Genomic DNA, 25418 nt, shown 5'->3' on the forward strand with positions numbered 1-25418 from the left:
GAGAGAGAGAAAGAGAAAGAAAAAGAGGGAAAGAGAGGGGTAGGGAGAGAGAAAGATAGAGAAAGAGAGAGAGAGAGAGAGAGAGGGAAAGAGAGGGAGAGAGAAAAAGAGAGAAAGAGAGGGGTAGGGAGAGAGAGAAAGATAGAGAGAGGGGGAGAGATAGAGAGAGAGAAACAGAGGGATAGGGATACACACACACACACACACACACACACACACACACACAGAGAGAGAGAGAGGGAAAGAGAGGGGTAGGGAGAGAGAGAGAGAGAAAGATAGGGAAAGAGGGGGAGAGAGAGAGAGAGAGAGAGAGGGAAAGAAAGGGGTAGGGGGAGGGAGAGAGAGAGAGAGAGAGAGAGAGAGAGAGAGAGAGAGAGAGAGTAAATAGAGAGAGGGAAAGAGGGAGAGAAAGAGAAAGAGGGAGAGACGGGAACAAGGAGGGAGAGAGAGAGAGATAGATAGATAGTTCTATTATCGTCCTGGGAGGTCAAATATGACCTATGGGACCAAATGAACATGTCACGTGGTGTGAGTGGAGTTCATAAGTGACTCTCGATGCTCAAAAATGGCTGAAATGAGCGTCGCAATAGAGAGTCCACATCGTGGTTGGGAGAGGAAGGTATGTAGGGAGAGCTCATGGCTGAATATATGGGGAAAAGAGGACCTAATGTGGTCAAAAGCTGAGCACTCAAGTAGTGTGTGGTACTCACTCTCTCGCACTTGACGAGGGCATAAGGTGCAAAGTCGATGACACTCCTCGCCAGTGCCCCAACGTCCTGTCTCGCAGCGTAGAGAATGGGAGCTAAGACGAATGGAGGCAATGGTGCGGATCGCACTCAACGGGATGGGCTCAAGGATGTAGGAATGGGTTCGGTTACCTCGTTCCAAGAAGAAGAGAGATTTGTAGTTTGGGGCAACGTGTGTGGTGTAATGGCTGAAGCGAGAACCTCCAGATTTCTCCCAAGCCATGATACATTGGCGTTGTAAGAAGGCCTCATTAACTTGGGAGTCGATCGACGCATCCTTGACCAAGTGACATGCATCCCATCTTCCAAACCATTTCTTGATATCAAGCATCCACCCCGAACTTAGTATTTTGCTCTTGCATGTCTTTTGAACCTTTTGACTTGCTTCATATGCGATTCTAGGAAGTCGATGCAAAGGGCTACGTTGTGTCTTACGCATGTACTCCACAACCCTTTCCATGCCCAAGACCTCAATGGGAAGCGATCCGGACTCAAGAAGTAAGAGCATGTAGGGTGTTTGTGTCTTGACTTGGAGAAAGTTGGTGAGAAAACGCTTTTGGACATTCTCAAACTCTTTCCAAGTAGACTTCCCGATGCTTCCACCCCACACCTCCACTCCATAAAGAAGCACCGGTGTCACCAATGTGTCAAAGAGGTACTTTTTGAGAGCCCAACACTTGATCTCTCCTGCATTGCACATGTTCTCAAATGCATAATAAGCCCTCTTTCCGGCTTCCAAGCGACGCATTGCACAATCCTTCCATTTATGATTGGATGGAACCTCAAGGCCAAGGTACTTGAAGTGATCTACCACTTCAAGTTTCTCATTGTTGTATACAATGCATGGATTTTCGTCATTGAGGGTCTTTACAAGCATAACCTTGGTTTTGGATCCATTCACGATCAGCCCGCTATGTAGGCAAAAGCGTTCCAAGACACTCATAAGCTTTTGTGCATCTTCTAAGGTATGTGCCAAGAGCACTACATCATCGGCATAAAGCAAAAGCATGATCACCGCATTTCCAATCTTAACCTCTTCTATGCCTTCTTGCTGCATAAAATCAAGAACCATGTATTCCAATTCATCAATGAGTAGCCCAAAGAGGGTTGGGGAAAGTGGGCATCCTTGTTTGACACCAATAGTGCTTGCAAAAAATTCTGAAATTCCATCTCCCATACGTAATCGACATATCACTTTTTGGTAGATGCGAAAGACTGCATGCATAAATTCTCTCGGCACTTGAAGGCTTTGCATACGTCTCCAAAGATTTCCTCGCGGTACCATGTCAAAAGCTTTCTTGAAATCCACAAAGCAACAATACAACTTTTTTCCTTTCAATCGAGACGCTTCCATAAGAACTCGAAGAGTGACAAGGTGATCAATAGTGCTATGATGCTTTCGAAAACCTCCTTGGCCAAGCGCACGTTTGCCATTCTTTTCAGCCCATTCACTTATCTTCATCTCCATGATACATCCAAATAACTTTGCCATCAAAGAACCAACCATTATAGTGCGATAGTTGTTCACATTGTTTACATCTCCTCCTTTGTGCAAAGGTTTGATCCAATTTGCACTCCAATCGTGAGGCATGCCATACTGAAGTGCAAGGTTAAACATATCGCATATCCAATATCGTGTTTTCTTGCTTGTCCATTTAATCATTTCAGCCTTGACACCTTGAAGGTCACCTGCCTTGCGAGTAGCAAGTTTCTCAAGCGCGCGGCATACATCTTCAATGGTAAAGAAGGGAGACATAAATGGAAGGGAGCTACAACCCTCCATCTTATCAACATTGGGTTGCTCATAGAGGTTCTTACAATGCATATACATATCCTCAAGAGTCAAGTCACCAAAGCTCTCAACGCGCTTGCCTTTTAGATTTTGCCAAAACTTGCCACATGCATGTGCTTTCTCTTGTGCTAAAAGAAGTTGTTTTTCGACTTCCCACCTTCTCCTCTTCTTTTGAACAAGTGCTTTGTATGTGTGTGAACATTCCAAGTAAACTTCCTTGTCTTTGATTGCATCCAATCTTAGCAAGTGTTTTCGGGCTTGACTACATTCCATGTCAAACCATTTCTTCTTGGTGCTACCCTTCTTAGACCTTTTGCAAGACATGTGTTTCGCCGAAAAGCATTCCTTCGCACAAGAGAAAATTACTTCTTTGAAAACTTTCCACTTGCATTCTAATGTTGGGCTCCCTTGATGCTCTATCATGCTTAACATTTGGTCCACCATATCAGCATATATAAGTGCTCGTTTGAAGTCTAGACGTAGGTACAAATGATTCACATCATGATTGGAGGCTACATGCTCGGGCCGTTTACCACACTTGAGGTCAATACATAACATCCTATGATCCGATTCCGGATTCCATTCACCAAGTGTAAAGCTTTGTATACATTCTAGAGTGGCTTCTGAGAACAACATATAGTCAATCACGCTAGCACCATTGTGCTTTCTACATGTAAAGTCATTGGTGCCTTGCCATAGAGATACACCATTTGCAATGAGCATTCCGGTACTATTGCACATATGTAGAAGTGACTTTCCATAGTGATCCACTTCTTTTGCATCATTAGAACTTCGATTATACATGTATGAGTCATCCACTCTTCTTGATACATGCGGCATGTCGACTTGTTGTGTGTCGTGTTGTAACATATTTGTGCGAGCATTCATGTCTCCAAAAACAATGACTTCACCTTGATCCTTGTAATAAGCAATGTCTTCCTCTAGTTCAACAAAGGGCTGATCTCTATCCATATTCAAGCGAGCATAAAAGTTGGAGTCATAGTGAGGAATGTAGCAGCCGGCCACAAACATGACTTGACCATTTGGTGGGCTGATTTTCAGCCATAAGTAGCGTTTATACTTATCTTCTTTGACAATGGAAACATCTTTCAAACCCTTTTTGGTCATACATGCTATGCCTCCTTGGCCTCTTCGTTGCTTTGCATTTTTGGCCCACATCAAAGAATGTACATCGTATTTGTCAAATCCAAGAATTCGTTGCGCATCATGCTCCCATGTTTCGACAAGAAGTATCACATCGGAGTCATTGGTAAGCTCATCAATGCCAATTCCCGCATTCCATGGATACCCGTTACAATTCCAAAAGCTTATTCGCAAGCGTGAGTTGGTCTCATAGATCATGTGTCCCTATTTGTTGGGTGGACTTGCATCCTCCTCAAGTGCCTTTTCTTCTTGAGATGATACCTTAACCTTCTTGCTTCTTTCCTCGTATGCTTTGCGACGTACATTTTGTTGCATAAGAGTGCGATCCTCATATACATTACAACCCGTTCCTTTGAGGTAGATCCAACCATTGTCAAGGATGATCTTTCTCTTTACCTCATCAGCCATGGTACATACAATAGGTCTTTCTCCCGAGCTAGGGACTCCTTGTTTTCCAACTCGATGTGCACCATAAGCCATGATTCCTGACATGCCAAAGTGTGTAGCAAAAAACTCTTCAATAGCAACCGCAAGAGATTGGGGTGTTTCCATGCTTTCCTCCTTGATTCCACGAATGACGATGTTCTTTGAGCGTTTTTGTCGTTCTTGCAATTCTTGAGTGTCCACATTCTCTACATTCTTTGCTTGGACAACGGCTTGCGTGATAGGAGATGTAGAAACCGCATTATCCTTACATATATCAGCCCATGATTTGGATGCATTTCTCATCTCACATACATCATGTCGTATTGTATCTATCGTTTCCTCTTTCAATACATGATCACTCTCAACTTTGCTCAAGCGCTCTTTCACTACATTCATGTCCACAAGAGAGCGTTTACATTCTTGAACTTCATTCTCAAGATGCATCAAGCGCGTTGTTTGCATTTCAAGAACCTTCTTGAGGTTCTCATTCTCCACAACGAGAACTCTTAAAGTACCATTTTCCATTGCAAGTGCGCGCAACTCTTCACCTTGCTTGTTGACGGTTTCTTGTAACGAGATCAAGTAAGCCATGATCATTGCTTCCGTTGTTGTAGACGATGTGGTTGGATTAGCATCCAAATTCCTTGGAGATTTTGCATCATTCTCCATGGCGAGTGTGGCTTTTCCACCCTTGCGAGTTTTGTCTGACATTGCCTTCAAGTCGGCAACAAAAACGCAAAGTTTTGACAGTTTTTTCAGTTCTGAGATGCTGTTACAGCAAAGCCTTCCATTACACAAAAAAATTCTGTCTTTACATCAATGCGTAGAGGGCTTCGTGCTCTTCGATTGAGGCTATAGATCACCTAAATCGGAGTTCGGATGAGCAAGTTATGGTCAAAAGAGTGAACTGCTGTCTACTATGTCAAAAAACGGCTGTGTGTGTGTGTGTGTGTGAGAGAGAGAGAGAGAGAGAGAGAGAGAGGGAGAGAGGGAGAAAAAGAGATAGAGGGAGAGAGAGAGAGAGAGAGAGAGAGAGAGAGAGAGAGAGAGAGTGAATAGAGAGAGAGAGAGGGAGAGGGAAAGAGGGGGGGGGGGGGGGGGGGGGGGAGAGAGAGAGAGAGAGAGAGAGAGAGAGAGAGAGAGAGAGAGAGAGACAAGAAGTGAGGGAGAGAGGGAAAGAGGGAGAGAGATAGAGAGAGAGAGAGAAAAAGAGATAGAGAGAGGAATAGAGAGAGATAGGATAAGAAGGAAAGATATGGAGAGAGGGAAAGAGGGAGAGAGGAAAATTGGGCTCCAAAGGGATACTTGAGCAATCAGGCACCAAGGTTACCTTCAAGGCGAGGACGGTTTGTTGAACGAAGTGCTTGATTTACATGGAGACGCAGACATGACTCTAGGATGGAGCTTCCGCTTCTTAGTTCAATTGCACGACCAAGAAGCAGAGAGCGGGATGGATAGGGAGAGAGAGGAAAATTGGGCTCCAAAGGGATACCTGAGCAAACAGCACCAAGATTACCTTCAAGGTGAGGATGCTTTGTTGAACGAAGTGCTTGCTTTTCATGGAGACACAGACATGACTCTGGGATGGAGCTTCCGCTTCGTAGTTCAACTGCACGACCAAGAAGGGGGGAGCGAGAAGGATAAGGAGAGAGAGGAAAATTGGGCTCCAAAGGGATACTTGAGTAAACAAAACCAAGATTACCTTCAAGGCGAGGACGCTTTGTTGAACGAAGTGCTTGCTTTACATGGAGGCGCAAACATGACTCTGGGATGGAGCTTCTGCTTCATAGTTCAACTGCACGACCAAGAAGGGGAGAGTGAGAGGGATAGGGGGAGAGAGACTCAGTGAGAGAAATAGAATTACTTATTTCATTACATTAGAATTGTAATGTTACGATCAAATGATGACTTAGACGTTGAATCTAGGTGCAGCCAAGACAAAACAATGGCTACATTTACAACCTTAACATATATATGTGTGTACATATATATCTGTTTATGCATGTATGTAGGCACTAAGTACGGAGCATAGCACCCAAAGGTTAGATGCTTCCTCTTGGGTATAGTCCTTTTTCAATCGTGGCGTTGCGGTCATTGATCCACTCATGCTTGGATTACCACAATGTACCTTTGGTTTTACCTCGGTTGAGACTGCGATGATATCTAAAGAGGTGCAGTTGACCTTTGGCACTACTAGATTATGCTTAGGTCTACTAGTATGTATATGTATCTACTAATATGTATTTGTGTGCTAATATATATATCCTTTGGGAGAGAATTGTAATGTTACGATCAATTGATCACTTAGATGTTGAATCTAGGTGCAACCAACACAAAATGACGGCTACATTTACAACCATAACATATATATGTGTTTTCATGCCATGGCACGTTTAAAATGTGAAATTAGAATATCTACCTCACTCTTAATGTTTATGATGTGTGGGACCAAATTCTATAATGTACATAGTGTGATATATGCGAAAATGAATGCCACGGTTGCAGCCGTGTACATACCTTGCCGGGCGGACGAGGCCCTACACGTGGCACTATGGCATGCTTTTTTTTACATAAAAATATTCGTATTTTGATTTAGAAATGTACAAATGTCGTGTATCAAAGTGGCACGCTGGTTTTGCCTATAAAGTTCCATGCGGGCAATCTCGGTCAAAAATAGCAAGTTTCGTGCGTTGGCGTAAAAGATGTGTCCAAAGTGCTTACCAAGTAGGAAAATGAACTTCAACATGAAATTTGAGCCCAATGGGATTTGTCCACAATTTTAGGGTTTTTCCCCAGCTTGTTTGGACTTTTTACGGACAAAAAGTGGCATTTTTGGGCTATAAATGGCTAAAAATGGCCTTAAAATGATCCAAAATAGCCTAAAAACAGCTCAAAATAGCCACATCAACGACACTGACATTGTTATTCAAGTTGTGTGGGAAGTTTTAGAGCCAAGAATGAGCTCATTTGGGCATATGAGCAACGAGATACAGCCATTCCTTTACAGGGTGCAGGTGCAATCTCGTGCTGCTTTCACTACATGGTTGAGGCTGTGAGGCCTCCAATCAGGGTTTCCCCTCCTCAAATAACTACTTGGGCTTCTCCAATGAAGTAATGAAGCGTCCATGAAATGGTCACAATGAAGAATCCAAGCGCAAATTTAGGGTTTTTAACAGGTCGAATGAGTAGTGCATCTGTGCAATTGGGAGCGAGACTACAGCTAATCTTCACACACACAAGAGTTTTGAGTTGGTATTGGTTCTTTTTCAAAGTGGAGCTTTCATGGCTGGATTTTTGTTCTTTTTTAGTGTGTTTTTGGCTTCAATTCGTCTACGCCTTGCTTGATTTTGCTACGAATCCTCACAGTCAAAGGCACGGAGCTTTCCTAGTCGCACTGCGCACTTCTTGACACATTTTTGGTGAACCCGACGTGAAGTAGGCTAGGGTGAGGGTTCAAAAGCTTCATTGAAGTTCTCAAAAACAAATTTTTAAAGCTATGGAGCAACAAGATCAACAAGGGGTTCGATTTGATCCAGTCACAATGCAAATGTTTCAAGCTTTTGCAGTGTTTATGCAGCAGCAGTAAGCTACAAAAAGGAGGGAGCTTTCCTCAACCAAAGCGCTTCAATATGTGGTGAAGAAAATGGACCAATTTAAAGGTAAATATGTAACAAAGTATCTTTGTGGATATGTAAAGGAGATGGAGCTTCATCGAGTGCCCGAAGCAGAGATGGTGCAAAGTTTTGAACTTGTTGTGGTTCCTGACATCAGAGAGCATGTAAGGGGGATTAGAAATGAGCATGGGGCAACTTGGGAAGCATTTAAATTAGCCTTGAAGGAAGAGTATTTCATGGAGGACTCTGAAAGGGTTACGAAGAGGACTTTTTTAGAGTGGGTAGTTCGGCCAAAAACAGGGCTCTCGTCTACCCAACTAGTAAGGGAATTGGAACGTCGTTATGATCAAGTTTCAAGGACTGAAAAGGCTACCCTAAACTCGGAGAAGACGAGCTCTTTTTGCAGGCTGCAGGTAAAGAGATTCAAGAGAAGTCAGAGCTACTACTTGAGGATACTAGGATGCGGAACAAGGCTTAAAGACTAATTGGAATGAAGTTGAAGACGCCAGTTCGCTGCTAACTAAGCGACAACGACGAAGAGACAAGATGATAGTCAACCCTACTCAAGTCCCAAGTGTTACCAAGAGTCCTATAAAGCCTGTGATTGTGGTTCCAAAGAGTGACAAATCCATCCTAGATGATATTGTCAAAGGAATGCAAGAGCTCAAGGTAAATCTTACAAGGCTAGAAGAAAAGGGGCAACCATTAGAACAATCTACATGGCAAAGACCTCAAAACACAGAAGGCTTTGTAAATAGATGCATATGGTGCGATAGTACTGATATCGGAGAGGATTCTAAACAATAAGGTGGAATTTACCTTGGGTGAGGTCCTTGGTATAGCAAAGCGGGAATTCCACGAAGAAATAATTGAATCATAAAGAGGAAGCAGCATTCTTTTACTGAATCTATCCATGTACAAGGTGAAGAAGAGACTTTAAATGCACAGGGTGTACAAGGCAAGCAAGGTGAAGAAGCTGTTTTTGGATGCTACAACTCTAGGGGAGGAGTAAAACACGTTCGCTTCTTGGATAATGAAGATGAAGTGGAGACCGCTCACAAGAGTTACTACTTGAAGAGTCACTAGGAAAGAGCAACTATTGAGACCTTGGTAACAGTGGGAGACTTAGAAGAGCCATACATTGCGTTGATAGATCATGGGTCAGAAATTAACCTCATGTCAAAGAGTCTTTATCAAAAAGGAAAATGGCCAATCGATATAAATCATGGATGGATGATTCGTGCAGCAAACAACTCATCAGGGGAGGTTTACGGATCTTGTCCAAATGTTAAGGTGACTATAGGGGATGTGAAAGATGCCCAAAATTTCTTTGTACAGGAGATGTCTACATACCCTCTTATCCTTGGGCAGCCATACATCACCGCTACTCACATGGAAACCAAGGTGATGGACGATGGGTCAGCTTATGCAAGGATTAGGAGCAAGGATGATAAGCGTGCAGTACAATTCCTTATTGTTTGTGTGGACCGCGAAAGGAACCGTGAAAGTCTTAGAGAGCAACCCTTGCCAAAGACAAACAAAGAGTTCAAGGACTACAAGGATATGAGGGGTTTTGGCCATGTACCATTGTAGAGCGGGATTGCAATGGTACAAGAAGAGAAAAGTTCTCACATGATGTATATGCAAAGGAAACATTTTCCACAAGTTTTTTAGGATTAACAGACTATGGATCTATTGCTTTTACAAAGTGTGAGGACTTAAAGCGGAGTGAATGACAACAAGTAAATACTGTACAAAGAGGTTTGAAGATGAATGGTTTTCTAGAAGATGATGAATACGTTGCAGGAGTGTTTGTATGTGGATACTATGCAAAATTTGGAGTGTTTAATAGATTGCAATTTGCGTATGGGAAGTGAGGTCGTGAAAGCATGCTCAATAGAAATGTACAAGGTCATTGAGGATTTTAAAAATGCTCAAGGTGTTGATGTACGAGTGGAGACTAAGTATAAGTCTGTGGAAAAGAAAGTGAAACCAGTGGCATTACCTCTACCAAAAGATTGCACAAATAAGATGGAACAAGCTGCTTTGCAACCTAGCCTTCGTGACCCAAGCAAGATTGGACACAAGTTCACACGGGATTCTTTGAAGGAGTTAAAGGTTGGTTGCGAGGACAGTTTGACAGAAGCTGAAAAGATATGCTTTGAAGACATGCTTGTCAAACATGAAAAAGCTTTTGCATTTGAGCCGCATGAGATAGGGTGTGTTGATCCATCCATTGTCGCTCCTATGGTGATCTTCACTATCCCTCATGTACCTTGGAACTTGAGGCCTATTCCAGTTCCAAAGGCCCATTTGCCAAAACTCATTGAATTGCTTAATGAAAAGATCAAGATGGGTATCTTGGAGCCTTCTTGTGCTCCGTATTCAAATTGGTGGTTCACAGTTTCAAAGAAAAATGGTTCTTTACGCTTTATTCAGGATATGCAACCTGTAAATAAGGTGACAATCAGAAATGTGGGTACAGGGCTAGTTGTAGATGAATTTGTAGAGGCATTTGTAGGAAGGGCAATATATTGTATGGGAGACTTGTACTCGGGGTATGATCAATTCCAACTAGCAATGGAAAGCAAGGACCTGACTACCATGAGGACACCTTTGGGCCTATTAAGAGCGTGCACCTTATCTCAGCGGGCAACTAATTCAGTTGCACATAGGATAAATGGTATGAACAAAGTCCTACGTGACTTCATACCTCAAACTACAATGCCTTTCCTTGATGATGTGCCAATCAAAGGATGTGATGTAAGCAATATAGATGTGGCTCTGAACTCAAAGGGGTGCCACAAATATGTGGCAAACCATATCAATGATTGTGATGGGATCTTGTCAAGACTGGAAGAAGTGAACCTTACCTTGTCTGGGCAAAAGTTTGTGTTTGTTGTAAGCAAAGTTCTTATTGTGGGACATATGTGCGGGCCATATGGTAGAAGGCCTTGTCCTTAAAGATTGATATAATTCAAAGAATGAAAGAGACATGTATTAATGTAACTGAGGTTCGAAGGTTCTTGGGTGCATGTGTGTTCTATGTTATCTGGATTCCACATTATACGCATGTGGCAGAACCTTTGTATCAACTTTTAAGAAAGAACCAAAAGTTTCAATGGGAAGAAATGCATACACATGCCATGAGTAAATTAAAGAATTCATTGCTTATGTCTCCAACTTTGAGGAAAGCAAACTATGAATGTGGAAGATATGTAATTGTGACGTGGATACTAGCCCTATAGGAATTGGATGGGCGATTGGGCAAGATAATGATGATGGCAAGCGATATGTACTGATATTTGGAGCAAAAGTCCTAAGTGCTCGTCAATGCAACTATGCACAGGTGAAAAGAGAGTTATGGGGAGTAGTCACAGCTTTGAAATGTGACAAAGAGTATTTGATAGGAGCAAATGTAATAGTGGAGACTGATTGTCTACCCCTTGTTGAAATGATCACAAGCTGCTCAACTCTCGACATTTCTATGTTGAGATGGATTGCCTACATAAAGTCCTTGAATCCAGAATTTAAGCATATTGCAGGGAAAGATAATCTAGTTGCGGATATGCTTTCAAGAGCAAGGTATGAAAGTGAAGAAGACATGGTTGTCGAGGGCGATGATGTAGGAACTCAGCTCTATAGTATCTCTCATGCCAAGGGTGATCATGTTTATCTATCAAATGCACATGAGTCATTTACAGAGGACCTATATCAAGGTAACTGGCTACTCATTGGACGTTCTCTGTGTTAAGTATGGAGCCTGATTTACCCTTGTAATTTTCTGTGGTAAAAGCGTACATTTGTAAGGCCCCCATTATGAGGAGAAGCCAACAGCCTGATTTACCCTTGTAATTTTCTGTGGTAAAAGCGTCGGACAAGTCCACTTTTGAATTCGGCCACCGGCCATTGAATTCGGCCACCTGCCACCGGCCATTGACTTCCGACCACACATGGGCGGATTGGAGGGTCCGATTTGGACTTATTCGCACAAGGGCGGCTACACATGGCTGTCTCTCATAAGAGAGGGCAACCCTTTTGGCCTATAAAAGGAGGCCATTTCTACACACATTTCATAGTGTGAAGTTGATGCAACAAGGTGAGTGTGAGGTGGTGAGAGTGAATCAAGGCGGGAGCTCCATTAAGGGTATAATCCCTTTGTAAACTACTTCTTTTTTTGAAGTACTAAAGCCATTGAGTGGCTGCTTTCCCGTGGACGTAGCCCACATTGGGTGAACCCCGTATATCGTGTGTACTCTCTCTCTCTCTCTCTCTCTCTCTCTCTCTACTCTATAATCTCGTGTATATAAATATGTCTCTCTCCATTAAGTAATCTACTCAATTATCTATTTAGCTACATCTTATTTCCTAACACTCTGAGCACTTTGACCAGGCAAGAAGGGTGGATTGACCAAGAGTTCAAAATAATACGGAGAAAGGCCTATGGATACTTTTTGAAAGATGGGTACTTATGGAAGCATCTGAAACAAAGAAATGTAATTCCAATGAGAGTTGTGAATGATAAGGATGCCCAAAATGAGCTTATGAAAAAGTTTCATGAGAGTCTTTATGCAGGACATAGAGGTGTATGGGCCACCTTTACTAAAATGAAAGAGAGGTATTGGTGGAAAGGTATGTATAAAGATGTATCTCACTTTGTGGAGTCCTATGAAACCTGTCAAATGTATTCAAATATACGTCATCGTGATGGGTTGCACCCTACTTGCCCATTGGCCATGCATTACAAGTGGGTAGTAGATCTGGTTACAATGCCATTAGGCTTATGGCAAATGGATACATAGTGCTTGCACGAGAAGACTTAACCAATCAAGTTGAAGGCCGTGCTCTAAGAACAAAAAGCACAGGAGGGATATGTAAGTTCCTCTTGGATGATGTAATTAGCCGTTATGGTTGTGTTGGGAAAATAACAGCGGAAAGGGGTGAGTTGGATGCTGACAAAGCAAGGGAGTTTTTCTCTAGGTTGGGCATTAAACTTGCTCTCACTACTACATATAATCCTGAGGAAAATGGTAAATCAAAGCGTGGGAATCCTCCTATCATTAAAGCTTTGGCTAAGGCGTGCAAAGGTAAAATGGGAGAGTGGCCTAAGTTATTGCCTTATGCTTTTTGGTTGATCGTACAACTCATAGCTCAATTACTGGTTATATGCCTTTTGAGTTGATGTATGGTCATAAACCTATAATGCCAATTGAGGATGTAATTCCCACATAGAATGTATTGCCTTGGGAAGATGGAATGAGTAGGGAAGACCTTCTTGCTTTGCACATACAATAGTTAGAAAGAAGGCCCCAAGATATTGAGATTACAGTAGCACAATTGAAAGATGCAAGGTTAAAGAATAAGGACAGATTTGATAAGAGGCATAGGCTCAGACCTAAAGCTATTGAGAAAGGTGATTGGGTGTTGGTGTATGACAGTAGTCTTGAAAACCAACATTCAACAATAAGAAAGCTTTCAAAGAGATGGTTTGGTCCTTATGTGGTTCATCATGTACATGGGAATGCAACTTATACCTTGCATGAATTAGATGGGACAAAAATGAAGATTCCCATCGCAGAGAAAAGAATCAAGTTATTCAAACAAAGAGGTGATACAGATCCCTTTGATTCACAGGAAAGTCAAAATGAAGGCTCTGATGAAAATGGTATGGATGTGGATGAAGAACAAGAGGATGATGCATTAGATTTTGTTGAAAGCAATGATGAAATTGACATGTATGTGGACTTAAATGAAGACTGAACCTACAAAAGATATATGTGGCACATGCCGGAGGATGTGGAGGTTTAGAGGGGGTGGATGGCGTGCCATGGCACGTTCATAATGTGAAATTAAAATATCTACCTCACTCTTAATGTTTATGATGTGTGGAACCAAATGCTATAATGTACATAGTGTGATATATGCGAAAATGAATGCCACGGTTGCAGCCGTGTACATACCTTGCCGGGCGGGCGAGGCCATGCACGTGGAACTATGGCATTCTTTTTCTTACATAAAAATGTGCCATTCTGCTTTAGAAATGTACAAATGTCAAGTGTATCGAAGTGGCACGCTGGTTTTGCCTAGAAAGTTCAATGCGGGCAATTTCGGTCAAAAATAGCAGGTTTCGTACGCTGGCGTAAAAGACGTGTCCAAAGTGCTTACCAAGTGGAAAATGAGGTTCAACATGAAATTTGAGCCCAATGGGATTTTTCCACAATTTTAGGGATTTTCCCCATCTTGTTTGGGCTTTTTACGGACAAAAAGTGGCATTTTTGGGCTATAAGTGGCTAAAAATGGCCTTAAAATGGTCCAAAATAGCCTAAAAATAGCTCAAAATGCCACATCAATGACATTGACATTGCTATTCAAGTTGTGTGGGAAGGTTTTAGAGCCAAGAATGAGCTCATTTGGGCATATGAGCAAGGAGATACAGCCATTCCTTTACAGGGTGCAGGTGCAGTCCCGTGCTGCTTTCACTACATGGTTGAGGCTATGAGGCCTCCAATTAGGGTTTCCCCTCCTCAAATAACTACTTGGTCTTCTCCAATGAAGTACTGAAGCTTCCATGAAATGGTCATGACGAAGAATTGAAGCGTAAATTTAGGGTTTTTAATAGGTCAAATGAATACTGCACTTGTGCAATTGGGCGCGAGGGTACACCTAATCTTCACACACATAAGAGTTTTGAGTTGGTATTGGTTCTTTTTCAAAGTGGAGCTTTCATGGCTGGAGTTTTGTTCTTTTTTAGTGTGTTTTTGGCTTCAAATCATCTACGCCTTGCTTCATTTTGCTACGAATCCTCACAGTCAAAGGCCCGGCGCTTTCCTAGTCGCACTGCGCACTTCTTGACAGTGTGTACATATATATTTATGTATGCATGTATGTAGGTACTAAGTACGGGAGCATAGCAACCGAAGGTTAGATGCTTCCTCTTGGGTATAGTCCTTTTTTAATCATGGCGTTGCGGTCATTGATCCACTCATGTGTGGATTACTGCAATGTACCTTTGGTTTTACCACGGTTGAGACTGCGATGATATCTAAAGAGGTGTCGTTGACCTTTGGCATTACTAGCCTCTACTTAGGTCTACTGGTATGTATATGTATCTACGTGTTTGTGTGCTAATATACTTGTGTACGCGTTTATAGATGGGTGAGTAGGGTGGGAAGCTTAATCTTATATTGCTCTTTGTAATGTAGATGTCACACGAGAGACCAACTGGTGAGGAGAAGTCAGCTGGCACTTCTTTTGGTTAGTTCACATCTCAGGTGGGCTTCCACATGGGATAGACATCGCTTCCAGTGGACCCGAGTCTTGAGTCGGTGAGAACAAGCAAAGAAATAAATAATGTTTCTACATAGTTAACCCTAAACCATGAGTGTCACAGGGTTTTTTTTTGTTATTTGCATGCTTGGTCATCCTACACCTACCCTTCTCAAATTCCTCCACAGATCGTAGATCCTGACTTACAACGGGCTATCTCTTTATGAGAACAGTACGTACGTTTGACGGAAGATTTCTTTGGCCGCTACACTCTGCAACAGCTTGCGACCTACGGTATTTATCCGCAGACTACACCACGGGGGAGTCACGGAGGGACTCCTTACCTACATAGCCTCGCACCGACGGCACCTCCCTCTAATCTCCCTTCCTATCGTCCTACTCCTATTCCATTGCAAGGTCCTACTCCCCTTGCATCGCAGGGTCCTACTCCCATGGCATCATAGGCTCCTACGCCACTCCATTTCACTCCGGCTTTGCCAGAACATCGTTGACGGACTTCCTCTGGCAGCGTGCATTGATGCTCGTCTCAAGGCAGCAAGTGAAAGGATAGGGGAACTGAACATGCTCATCACCACCAAGCCATGCCCTATATAGGCCCTTGGCCTTCTAAATATAGGGACCCCCTTGACTGCATGTCCGTCCTGGCCCTTGGCCCGGACTGGTCCTACCCTTGTCCTGACATTACTCCCCCCTTGGAGAAGAGTTTTCGTCCGCGAAAACACAAGTGATGGTATCTTCATAAGAACACTAATGTTTTCTACCGCAACATTCCACATGGATCCAACGGTTCATTTGAGCGGAACCCGGTTCAGTAGGAGGTTCAATGAAACCAAGAGTAACATCTTGATTTTCTACATTGTTGTCCATTTGTAACCATCTGATGGTACCGATTCCTATCCAAACATAGTGTGTAGACTCCATTTAGAACTCTCATGAGCATGGTTGAGCATGGTAAAGTGTACCAAAAAGAGTACCTCTTGTCACTTTCCATGAAAGTAACTTGTTGACATAACTCATCAGCCAATTTTAAGTCCTTGACTTGGCCCTCTTCTTCATCATCAATAAACAACCCCACCCTAACGAGTGTTCAAGGTTGAGAACCTGAGTTATACATGAAGAGACTACCTAGTCGCAACATGCGTTAACTGATAGTAAGTAAACTCCAAAAAGAGCAATAAATACTTATGAAGCTAATGTACGCACTTTGCATATCCTTTAGCCCAAGATTACACTTTGTAATCTGTCAATCCCCTTGGATATTGACAGTACTAAGGTGTGTTTCCCCCATGGTTTACAGACAGTCTTCCCAGATGACTGGTAAACGGGAAATCACAATAGCATATAACATTGTTGAGGAATCAATAATGTGCAAAATAACCATCGTGGTTAACTTTTTAAAATCCATAAACACCCAAACCGAGCCATGACCGTATCTCTATTGGTGATTAGTAGACTCAAAGGTAATCTCATAGAGATAGTGCACATAAAGTGCAAAATGCTTCATAAGCAACAACTTGAGGAATATGCATGCCGTTCCAAATCAGCCTTTGCTAAACACTAGGGCCTATAACACCTAGTGTGCATGCATTTAGCAAAAAACAGATCCGAACCTGTATTTCCATGGTAATTCTTGCCAATACTTATGGAAAATGTGATGCGCCTAGCACACATTAACAGGAATGTAAATAGTTCTGAAAAGAAACTAAATACTATCATTTGCAATCTTTTGCAAGATTTTCTTAAACGTTTGAACCATAATAAAAGGTGAAACAGTGATCACTTCTAGATACAAACAATGAAACTTTTTCATTTGCTATATGTATAAACAACCATCTGTAATGTTGTTTAGCAATACTTGTACCTTAACAAGTCATTCTAAGTATCCGACAATTTTTGGCCACGAAATTGCTCTTGATATGTCGTGCTAAAAATGGTCTAGAAAACAGATGTGACCAGCACTTAGGGACTTTGTCGTGACACATATTTGAAATAGGGGGCGTTAGTGTCAGTCCTAGAGACTCATATTCGCCACATGTGGAATATGTCTCAACTAAGGATGTCTGAAAAAGAACATCCTACAAGTAGAAGATGTACTTGTGTATGGAGGTAGCTCTAAACACTTTAAGACAAGACTGAGAGGGACCCTCATTCATTGCTCCACACTGGCTAAACCGAAATCCTTGAGATCCTAGACCATGTTGCATCCCATGTGACAACATGTGCCAAATTGAACCCTACAAGTAGGTTCGTAACAACATAAGGCAGAAAGATAGATTGGATACTTGTCCCAAAATACTTTGTGCCGACATGCCCTTGGCATGACTCTATAACATTCAAGCATACTTATACGTCTTGAAAAACCAAGCAAAGCATACTAAAAATGGAATAACACCAAATCAATAGATGCATACCTGGAGATTTGAACATAATGTTCACTTACCCATATTCAAATGGAGAGGAGCACGTCCCCTACCTGAAAAAACAAACAGCATTGCACTGGAAAGTGTGGGTGTTGCCTTTGCAATCCAAGCTCTTGGATTAGAATCTACGTAGTCAAACCCCTTGATAAGACTCTTTGTAGAAATTGCTCAACTAGCAGATAACGGTAACCAACATAGTCAACCGTGTATAGATTGATTGGAATCAACTTGAAAAGTGTGTTCGTCTGCTACCACGTGGTAGATTGCGGAATTCTTTCCTTGAAAGTATAACTGGGAGATATCAACGGTGATCCTCAATGCAGATCAAACTGTGATCCTTAATGCCTATGGGGTGATGGAGCAATCACCCGCCGGGTCTTACCTCGAAACTTTGTAGTGCTATAGAGAGAGTAGGAGATCCACACAAGTGAACTGCCGAGCTCTTAGGGACAGCCATGCTATCACAATTGATTGCTGCGTCTATACTCCGTGATAGAGAGCAGCTGGTGTGAGTGTAAGATTATCAAAAACTCACTGGAGCATCGCACTAAAAACATGTAGTGAAAAAATGACACCTTAAACATCCGTAATGATAAGACGCTTGCTTGTAATTAACGTCAATGTGTACTCCACTGGGTAGTGTTGTTCGATCTTGAGAACAATCGTCCAAGGAATACCAACAAGTGGATCTTATCCTAGGTTTAGCAATGGCTCTTAGCCAGCGTGCGTGGCTCCTAGCCTTCATGGAAATTAGTGTTTAATCGTATGAAGACTAATATGGATGGCACCTTGCCTAATTTCTAGCTGAGAGTTTTAGAGCATCTTGGCTTAGTAGTGAAACATGAAACCAAACCTCGTAGAAAATTTTCATTTTGTTCCTGAGAGAAAGAGATGACAAACGAACAAAAGAGCATGCTGGCCTAAGGAACTTTGCTTAAGTTTTCAGAGTGTGTGCCCAAGCTATGTGTTCTGACGCATCTTATGCCTGACTTGTAGCTTATCGTATAAGCATTCCCCAGTATTTCGGTATGACTGTCTCATCGAGAGAGGTAACAGAAAAACTCAAAACGCAGTCCGATCCACCGGCCTTGCCGGGGTCGTGATTGTCCGTGACAGAGTTGCAAGTGTGGTAGCGGAAGTGTAATGCATGAAGCGGTAGTATTGAAGCCATCCCCCTAGCATGCCTTGCATGCACAATTGTAAGCCCTTGTGGAGAGTGATGGCCTACAGTGTGAGAACCAAAACTATAAGTGCCTTGCACAGTTTTAGACTGGTAGGGATGCAGTGAACTGTGATTCCCTGGTCGTTGCTGTAACCAATTGTCATGAAATCTAGAAGGAAAAACTCGTTCCAAAACGGCTTATAGCGGTATCTGCACAGACGCCATCATATATCCTATACATCTGTCTGGTACATAATGAAATAACCTGCAATTTGAATTAACTTGCAAACACTTTGCCTATTTATTCGCAATTTTGTATGGGCAAACCATATGCTAAAGGTGCGAAGTCTCAATACAAAATTGAGCAGCTATGAAAGTCGTGCTTCACATACATACTTCTATGCTCATAGTGTAGAGATATGCTTGTCAATTTACAGAGTAAAATAAAGTTGACGTTGTTGAGAATTTATTGATAATTGACCTTGTTGAATTGGCCCCATGTACTGAGAAGCAAAAAAACTTGCAAAATAAGTACTGTGTACCTGCTTGTCTTGATTTTAGTTATCCTTGACCTGATAGATTTGTCTCAATTGACGGATCCTCTGGAAAACTGTGTTGAGGAACCATATCTGAGCAACAATGAAGATCTAGAAAGCGACAGAGAGAAACCCCTGGCGACTTCTCAAGCTGGAACGGGGACTTTTCCCGTCTCAAATGCGGCTCTGACACCAGTGAAAGGATAGGGGAACTGAACATGCTCATCACCACCCAGCCATGCCCTATATAGGGGAACTGAACATGCTCATCACCACCCATCCATGCCCTATATAGGCCCTTGGCCTTCTAAATATAGGGACCCCCTTGACTGCATGTCCGTCCTAGCCCTTGGCCTACCCTTGTCCTGACAGCAAGCGCCGTGAGAGACGAAGCGGCGATGGATCTTGTGGTTTCGCATGTTTTGGTGTGGCGGGGGAACGGAGTCCTCACTTTCAGAGCGTGCCGCTCCTGACGCAGAGGATGAGGATACTGACGCATCCATGCCAGACACGCATGGGCGCTACTATAGGGTTAAATATGGCGGGGAGGTGGATTTCGGCACAGCACAGGGTAGGGCATTTTGACGCCATCTACAAATTCTTATACATTCAACGTATAAGAATTTTTTTATAAAGTTTAGAGACCAAGTGCCCGATCATGCATGATACATTGAGGACGCTCTGTTAGCTAGATTTCCAAGCACCCCCGATCAATGTTTTTCACAACAATGGTTGGAAGGCTACATAAAGACATTTCTAAAAAACAAGCAGTCCAGTGTGCGGCGTGCAACAGCCAACCAAGTCAGAGATCCAGACAAGAGTTACCGCGGTGGCAACATGGCAAACGCGGAGTGGAAGTGGGCAATTCAAGAGAAGAGCGATCAAGCTGTGACGGGCTCATCATACAGACAACAACACAAGGCTGGCGCAAGACAAACTCCCACGCAATATGGCTCGGGAGGCAAGGGAGCTTGGAAGGATAAATATGTAAGATTATTTGAATTATAACGTCGATCGGTGATTATAAAAGATTGTAGTTGATGATTTGGTATTGTTATTGCTAACTTAGAAAAATGTCACTCTCTCTCGACCAACCAGAGAGATGGTCAAGTATCGGGAGAGACATACAGAATTTGATACTTGGTGATGGTTGTTTGAAAACAACCACATCTCTAGCGAGCAATTTGATGCGGCGATTGGACCACTACAAGCGATAAGTTCAAACAAGTAATCTTGTATCAATTGTTTTGAGCTGTGGATAATTTTTTAATTTGGTTTGGGTTTATGTAGATTCAAAGTGATCCAACATACGTGCCTCTGAACGACAATGAGATAGAGGAGGATTAGATAGTCCTAATGTGGCACAATGTATATACAACTATTTACTTTTTATTTTAACTTTTTTAAATAGTTGATCTTCTACATTTTTAATTATCAAGGTAAAGTAAATTCAAATCCAGTTCTTTGGTATTTTTTATATTCTTCCAAAAAAAACTTGACGTTTCATTGTTTTATGCAGGTCAAAAATAAAGGTGCTCAAATTTGGGTGGCCCAAATGAGCACCTTTATTTTTTAATTGACGTGTAACGGCAATAAGCGCGGTAATAATAGCGGCAAAGGTCGCGCTAATAGCAGCGGTATATTGTCGCGTCTATTACCGCGCTTATTGCTGAGAAACCACTACCGCGTTCATAGCCGCGGTTATTGCCGCCCCCGTGAATTTTTCTCTCTTTTTTCCTTTGTTTTTTCATGGCAATGTTAGCGGTTATAGAAAACTCCTCTTATAGTGAGACTGGTGTGTAAGAGCAATTGAACTACTTGTCATTGCTTGCTTTGCCAAACATCTCACCGAAACGCGAAGGAACAACCAACAGGCATATACATGGGGGGAGGTCCCAGGGGGGTTCTTCCATGTTTCCAGGAGATTCCCAGACTGCAAGCGCAGTAACTCTCTCTGTGTAGTTTGTATGTAGTGCTTTAACAATATTGCAACCTGTGCTGGAGCCGATGCACAGTGAGCCATTTTGCTTTAAATTGAGAGCTAATTCGACAGGGAAGCACACAACACAAAGAGGCAAAGGGATACGGCCGCAAACTCGAGACAACAGTCGTAGGATGATAGCGTGCAGGGTAGATCGTGCAGATTGAAGAGTTCATAGGGTGGTGACGCGGTCTCTTATCTCGAGCGCAAAAGGAAAAAGGAAAAATCCCCCTCTGTCATTGCCTCCATCGTGTGAGTCACCATCATCATCCCCTCTGTCGTGTCCTCTAGCTCATCATCTTGTGGACTCTGGCGACGTCCGATGCCCTCCTGCACTTCTCCCCACAGTCTCTTGTGGTGCGCACATGGTGCGGCCACTTGCTGCGTTTAAATGACACTGGCCCACCTTTTTTTGGCTTGGCGTTGAACGTGTGGTCAACGTCATCAACACAATGAAAGCCCCCCCCCCCCACCTTGCGTTCACGACGGCCAGCTCTTCCAAAGGCCACTCAATCGAGTTCGCATGCTATGGTGTTGCACTTGCGACCCTTCTGATGCTTCTCTTACATGCTGCAAAACCTACCCAGAGTGCTTCAATACCAGCAAGGTAAGCATCGTGTTGTTGTTCTCTCTCTCTCTCTCTCTCTCTCTCTCTCTCTCTCTCTCTCACACACACACACACACACACACACACACAGAGAAACAAGCGTTTTTTCTATTTAGTGTTCTCACACCACCCCTCTCCCCCCCCCCCCCCCCCCCCCCCCCCCCCCCCCCCCCCCCCCCCCCCCCCCCCCCACACACACACAGAAACAAGCATTTTTTCTATTTAGTGTTCTCACACACACCCCCCCCCCCCCCAACACACACACACATGTACACAGAAGGAGACATGCTGTCGCTTAGTCTCAGCAGATAATCGTGAGAGAATTGCATCATTACAGTAGGCCACGTCATGCATTGTTACAGAAAGAAGCGTGAATCATGCATTGTTACAGAAAGAAGCATGAATCATGCATCGTTACGAAAAGAAGAGCGAGAATCATGAGGAACTCACCACACACACACACATGTACACATGCGTTAAAGATAGAAGGTGCCCAGTTTTCTATACACATACAGTATTATCTTTACGCATAATTTTGATTTGTCGTCATACTAGATCATATTCCGCAGGTGAGGGGAGGTTGGTGTGTCTTCTAGGCCCTCTTGGGCAATGCACTTGCAGTCGGCGCCAGTGGGAGATGAATGTGAGGAGTATGTTCCTCTTTCCCAAGACGCCACGCCTTTTGAGCAGGTATCTTATGTCGATTTGATGGAGGAGGAAAAAAACAATCCAAGGTAGATATGTTCTCGCAGTCATAGGCCCCAAGTGAGAAGCCAGAGATCACAAATGCAAGGACTCAACCACCAATGCAGACACCACATGAATCAAACATAAGCACAAAAGGGATGAAGCGTGCTAGGGCAACAGCAGTTATATGGGATGACAAAAGCACGCATACTCTCTTGCGAGTCTATGAGGAGCAATGGTCACACATCAAGAAGGGTAATTTTTGCCCTAAGGATTGGGAAGATTTGGTCTTTGCTCTAAATCGAGAGATCTCGGGTAACTCTGAGCATGCAAGAAACCGAATTGACATACTTAAAAAGCTCCACAAGAAAGAGATTTCAAAACAAAATTCTACTGGCAGTATTCCCAACACTTGGGCATTCTTTGACCAGTGCGACACTTTGTGGGGGAAGATGCCAAAGTGCACAGGCATAGCTGGTGCGCTTGACAGCGAGAGTCACAGGCCTGTATCATCCACAGCACATACACCCATAGATTGCGATGGTGTTGAGAACGATGGTGCGTCGGGTCAAAATCCTCAGCGTGATACTATGGATTTCGATGAAGTATTTGGCAAGAAAGTCAAGCAACCGAACAAATCTAGCTTGGGCACAGTGGCCAAGACAATGGGAGATGGGATGAAACAGATGTGTGAGGCCTATGAGCATGCAGAAGACAAGAAGACAAACACCTTGCGAGAGCTTGAAACTGCCAGAATGATACATGAGGAGAGACTCGCAAAGATCAAAGAGGAGGAAGAGATGAAGCGTCACCGGATATTCTTGGAGATCGCCAAGCTTATCTCTAAGAAGCCAGAGCAGTAAGTTTATTTGCACATAACCGCAGTAAAATCTATATTTGTTTTGAGCACTACCACATTTCATTGCAGAGTAATTAATATGTAGACATGCTCTGTTTTTTTACAGGTGAGTCTTTGGTGGCCCTTTACATTGTGTCGTCTCGTGTGCATCCTTACTCGTATTCAGGTATGTGGTAACTTACTTTGTAGTTTGGATATTTATTTTCTTTGCGTTATTTTGTGATTTCAAATCAGTATGTTTGTTTTAAATCATAGGATGGAAGAGTGGGTGCATCTCTTTGGGATGATGACATTGTTGACTGACAATACACTAGGCCTTGCTAGTACATCACATGGTCAACGCTTGGAGGAATTGGAAGATAACAACTTCTTCATACTTATGTTTACTTATGAATGATTGTGTTGTGGGATGGCGGGGGCGCTTGAGTCAGTCGCATGGCATTTTGCACCAAGAGTATGGTGGTGTTTTCCTCGCCAACAAATGTTCTTTCGCAGTGTGCACAGTGTGCTTTGGTCTACATCTCGCCTAGCAAATCAAGATCCCTATTGTTTTGCATATCGCATGTCTTGCAGATCCTTTCTTATGCTACTTAACATGTTTCATCCACTACTTCCCACAAGGGGAGTCAGGTTTGTTAGAGAGCCTATTTCTCCAGAGGTTGCGCTTTCTTGCGTACTCTGGTGTCTTGCGCATACACACTCCTCACAAAGCATGGCAAATTTGTTTGGCATGGGTGAAAGCACCATTCGTAAATATGTGGTGATCATTTGTTGCATTTTGAGTAGTACTGAGTTCTTCCACATGGTTGGCATTAGAGTGCCGCGTGGAGACCATCTTGAGCAGATAATGGTAGGATTTGAGGCTATATCTGGGTTGCCGCACATTGCCGGGGTACTTGATGGGACTCACATCCGTCTACAAAGAAAGCCTGCATGAGATTTCTTTCCTGCACAATACATCAACAGGCATGGTTTTCCGAGCATCCTCCTACAGGGTATTGTCAACTCCAACAAACTTTTTTGGAGGGCAGTTTGTAGGGTTGTGCAGGAGGGGTTCATGATTCTTCTCACTTCAAATAATGCAACTTGTATGGTCAGCTCAAGCGACGAGAAGCACTGGAACACACACTATTGCACATTCAAGGAGAGATAGTACGACCTTATTTGATTGCAGACTCAGCCTACAAAGCGAGAACATTATTCGTAAAGCCATATCGAATGAAGGCAAGGCGATTTTTACATGAAAAGCGAGATTTTGACAAAAAAATATCAAAGGGGAGAGTGAAAGTGGAAAATGCCTTTGGTCTCTTGAAGAATAGGTGGTGGATTTTGCGAGATCTCAATCTCGATCTTGCTTTCGCGCCCACTGTGATGGGAGCCTATTGTTTCCTACACAACTTTGTGCAAATCCGAGGCGAGATAGAGCGTCATGATCAGCGAGATCCTCATCCCAACTCCCAAGAGCCACTTCCTAATGATGGCGATAATCCTGCTCATCGCGAGATGGCATTGCGAATAAGGGCATCCTTATTTCGCCATAGCAGCTTGAGGGTTCACAACGCAGCAGGTCCAGGTGTAGCAGGTTGTGGATTTAGTAATTGTTCTTATTTTTCAAAGTGATCTTGTCTTTTGTTTCAACTAAGGTTTTAAATATGTATCCATAAAGCTTATTATTAATTTCATGAAGTTGTGTTTTGCAGGGCTTGATGATGATTCGGAGTCTGAGGATTGAGTCATATTCTACATGGTTGTAGTTTTTGTCATGTGGCTTGCTTTATGGCTACAATGAGCAGCACCTCTATTTATGTATTGCTACAGGGTTTTTATTATGGTTATCAAGCATTTTCATTTATGGTTGCCAATGAGCAACAATGTCGGACAGAGATAGAGAGAACAGCTGGTGCATACAGCTACCGATGAGGCTCGTCTTCAGGCGAGGCTCGTGAGAGCACAGAGAGAGAGAGAGAGAGAGAGAGAGAGAGAGAGAGAGAGAGAGAGAGAGAGAGTTGGGTACCCTGTGTGTGTGTGTGCGCCATCTGCTTTGACGAGATATCTCCCCTACACGGTTACACCGCGGCTGCAGGATGATGGAGTGAAGGGAACGTGCATGCAGTCATGAGGCGAAGGCACGGGGGGT

General features: G+C 43.1%; 2 protein-coding genes across 2 annotated transcripts; both read left to right on the forward strand.

Moving 5' to 3' along the window:
- The first annotated feature begins 22614 nt into the window (after positions 1-22614).
- LOC147459584 (trihelix transcription factor ENAP1-like) lies at positions 22615-23285 on the forward strand. The gene is made up of 2 exons (XM_086509856.1): positions 22615-22659; positions 22695-23285. Exons 1-2 carry the CDS (start codon positions 22615-22617, stop codon positions 23283-23285), a joined length of 636 nt encoding a protein of 211 aa, XP_086365982.1.
- Positions 23286-23993: 708 nt separating this feature from the next.
- LOC147459585 (uncharacterized) lies at positions 23994-25013 on the forward strand. The gene is made up of 2 exons (XM_086509858.1): positions 23994-24863; positions 24982-25013. The coding sequence occupies exons 1-2, from the start codon at positions 24500-24502 to the stop codon at positions 25011-25013; spliced, it is 396 nt and encodes a 131-aa protein (XP_086365984.1). The 5' UTR covers positions 23994-24499.
- Positions 25014-25418: the final 405 nt, after the last annotated feature.

This window comes from Adiantum capillus-veneris, chromosome 4 (genome assembly GCF_014529385.1).
Source record: "Adiantum capillus-veneris isolate H3 chromosome 4, ASM1452938v2, whole genome shotgun sequence".
Classification (NCBI taxonomy): domain Eukaryota; kingdom Viridiplantae; phylum Streptophyta; class Polypodiopsida; order Polypodiales; family Pteridaceae; genus Adiantum; species Adiantum capillus-veneris.

Bases quoted from the DNA above. Each gene is read 5' to 3' on its own strand.
- LOC147459584 (XM_086509856.1), top strand. From the start codon at position 22,615: ATGACAAAAGCACGCATACTCTCTTGCGAGTCTATGAGGAGCAAT. The intron at 22,660-22,694 runs GGTCACACATCA...TTTTGCCCTAAG, and splicing joins GCGAGTCTATGAGGAGCAAT to GATTGGGAAGATTTGGTCTT.
- LOC147459585 (XM_086509858.1), top strand. From the start codon at position 24,500: ATGAAGGCAAGGCGATTTTTACATGAAAAGCGAGATTTTGACAAAAAA. The intron at 24,864-24,981 runs GTTGTGGATTTA...TGTGTTTTGCAG, and splicing joins AGCAGGTCCAGGTGTAGCAG to GGCTTGATGATGATTCGGAG.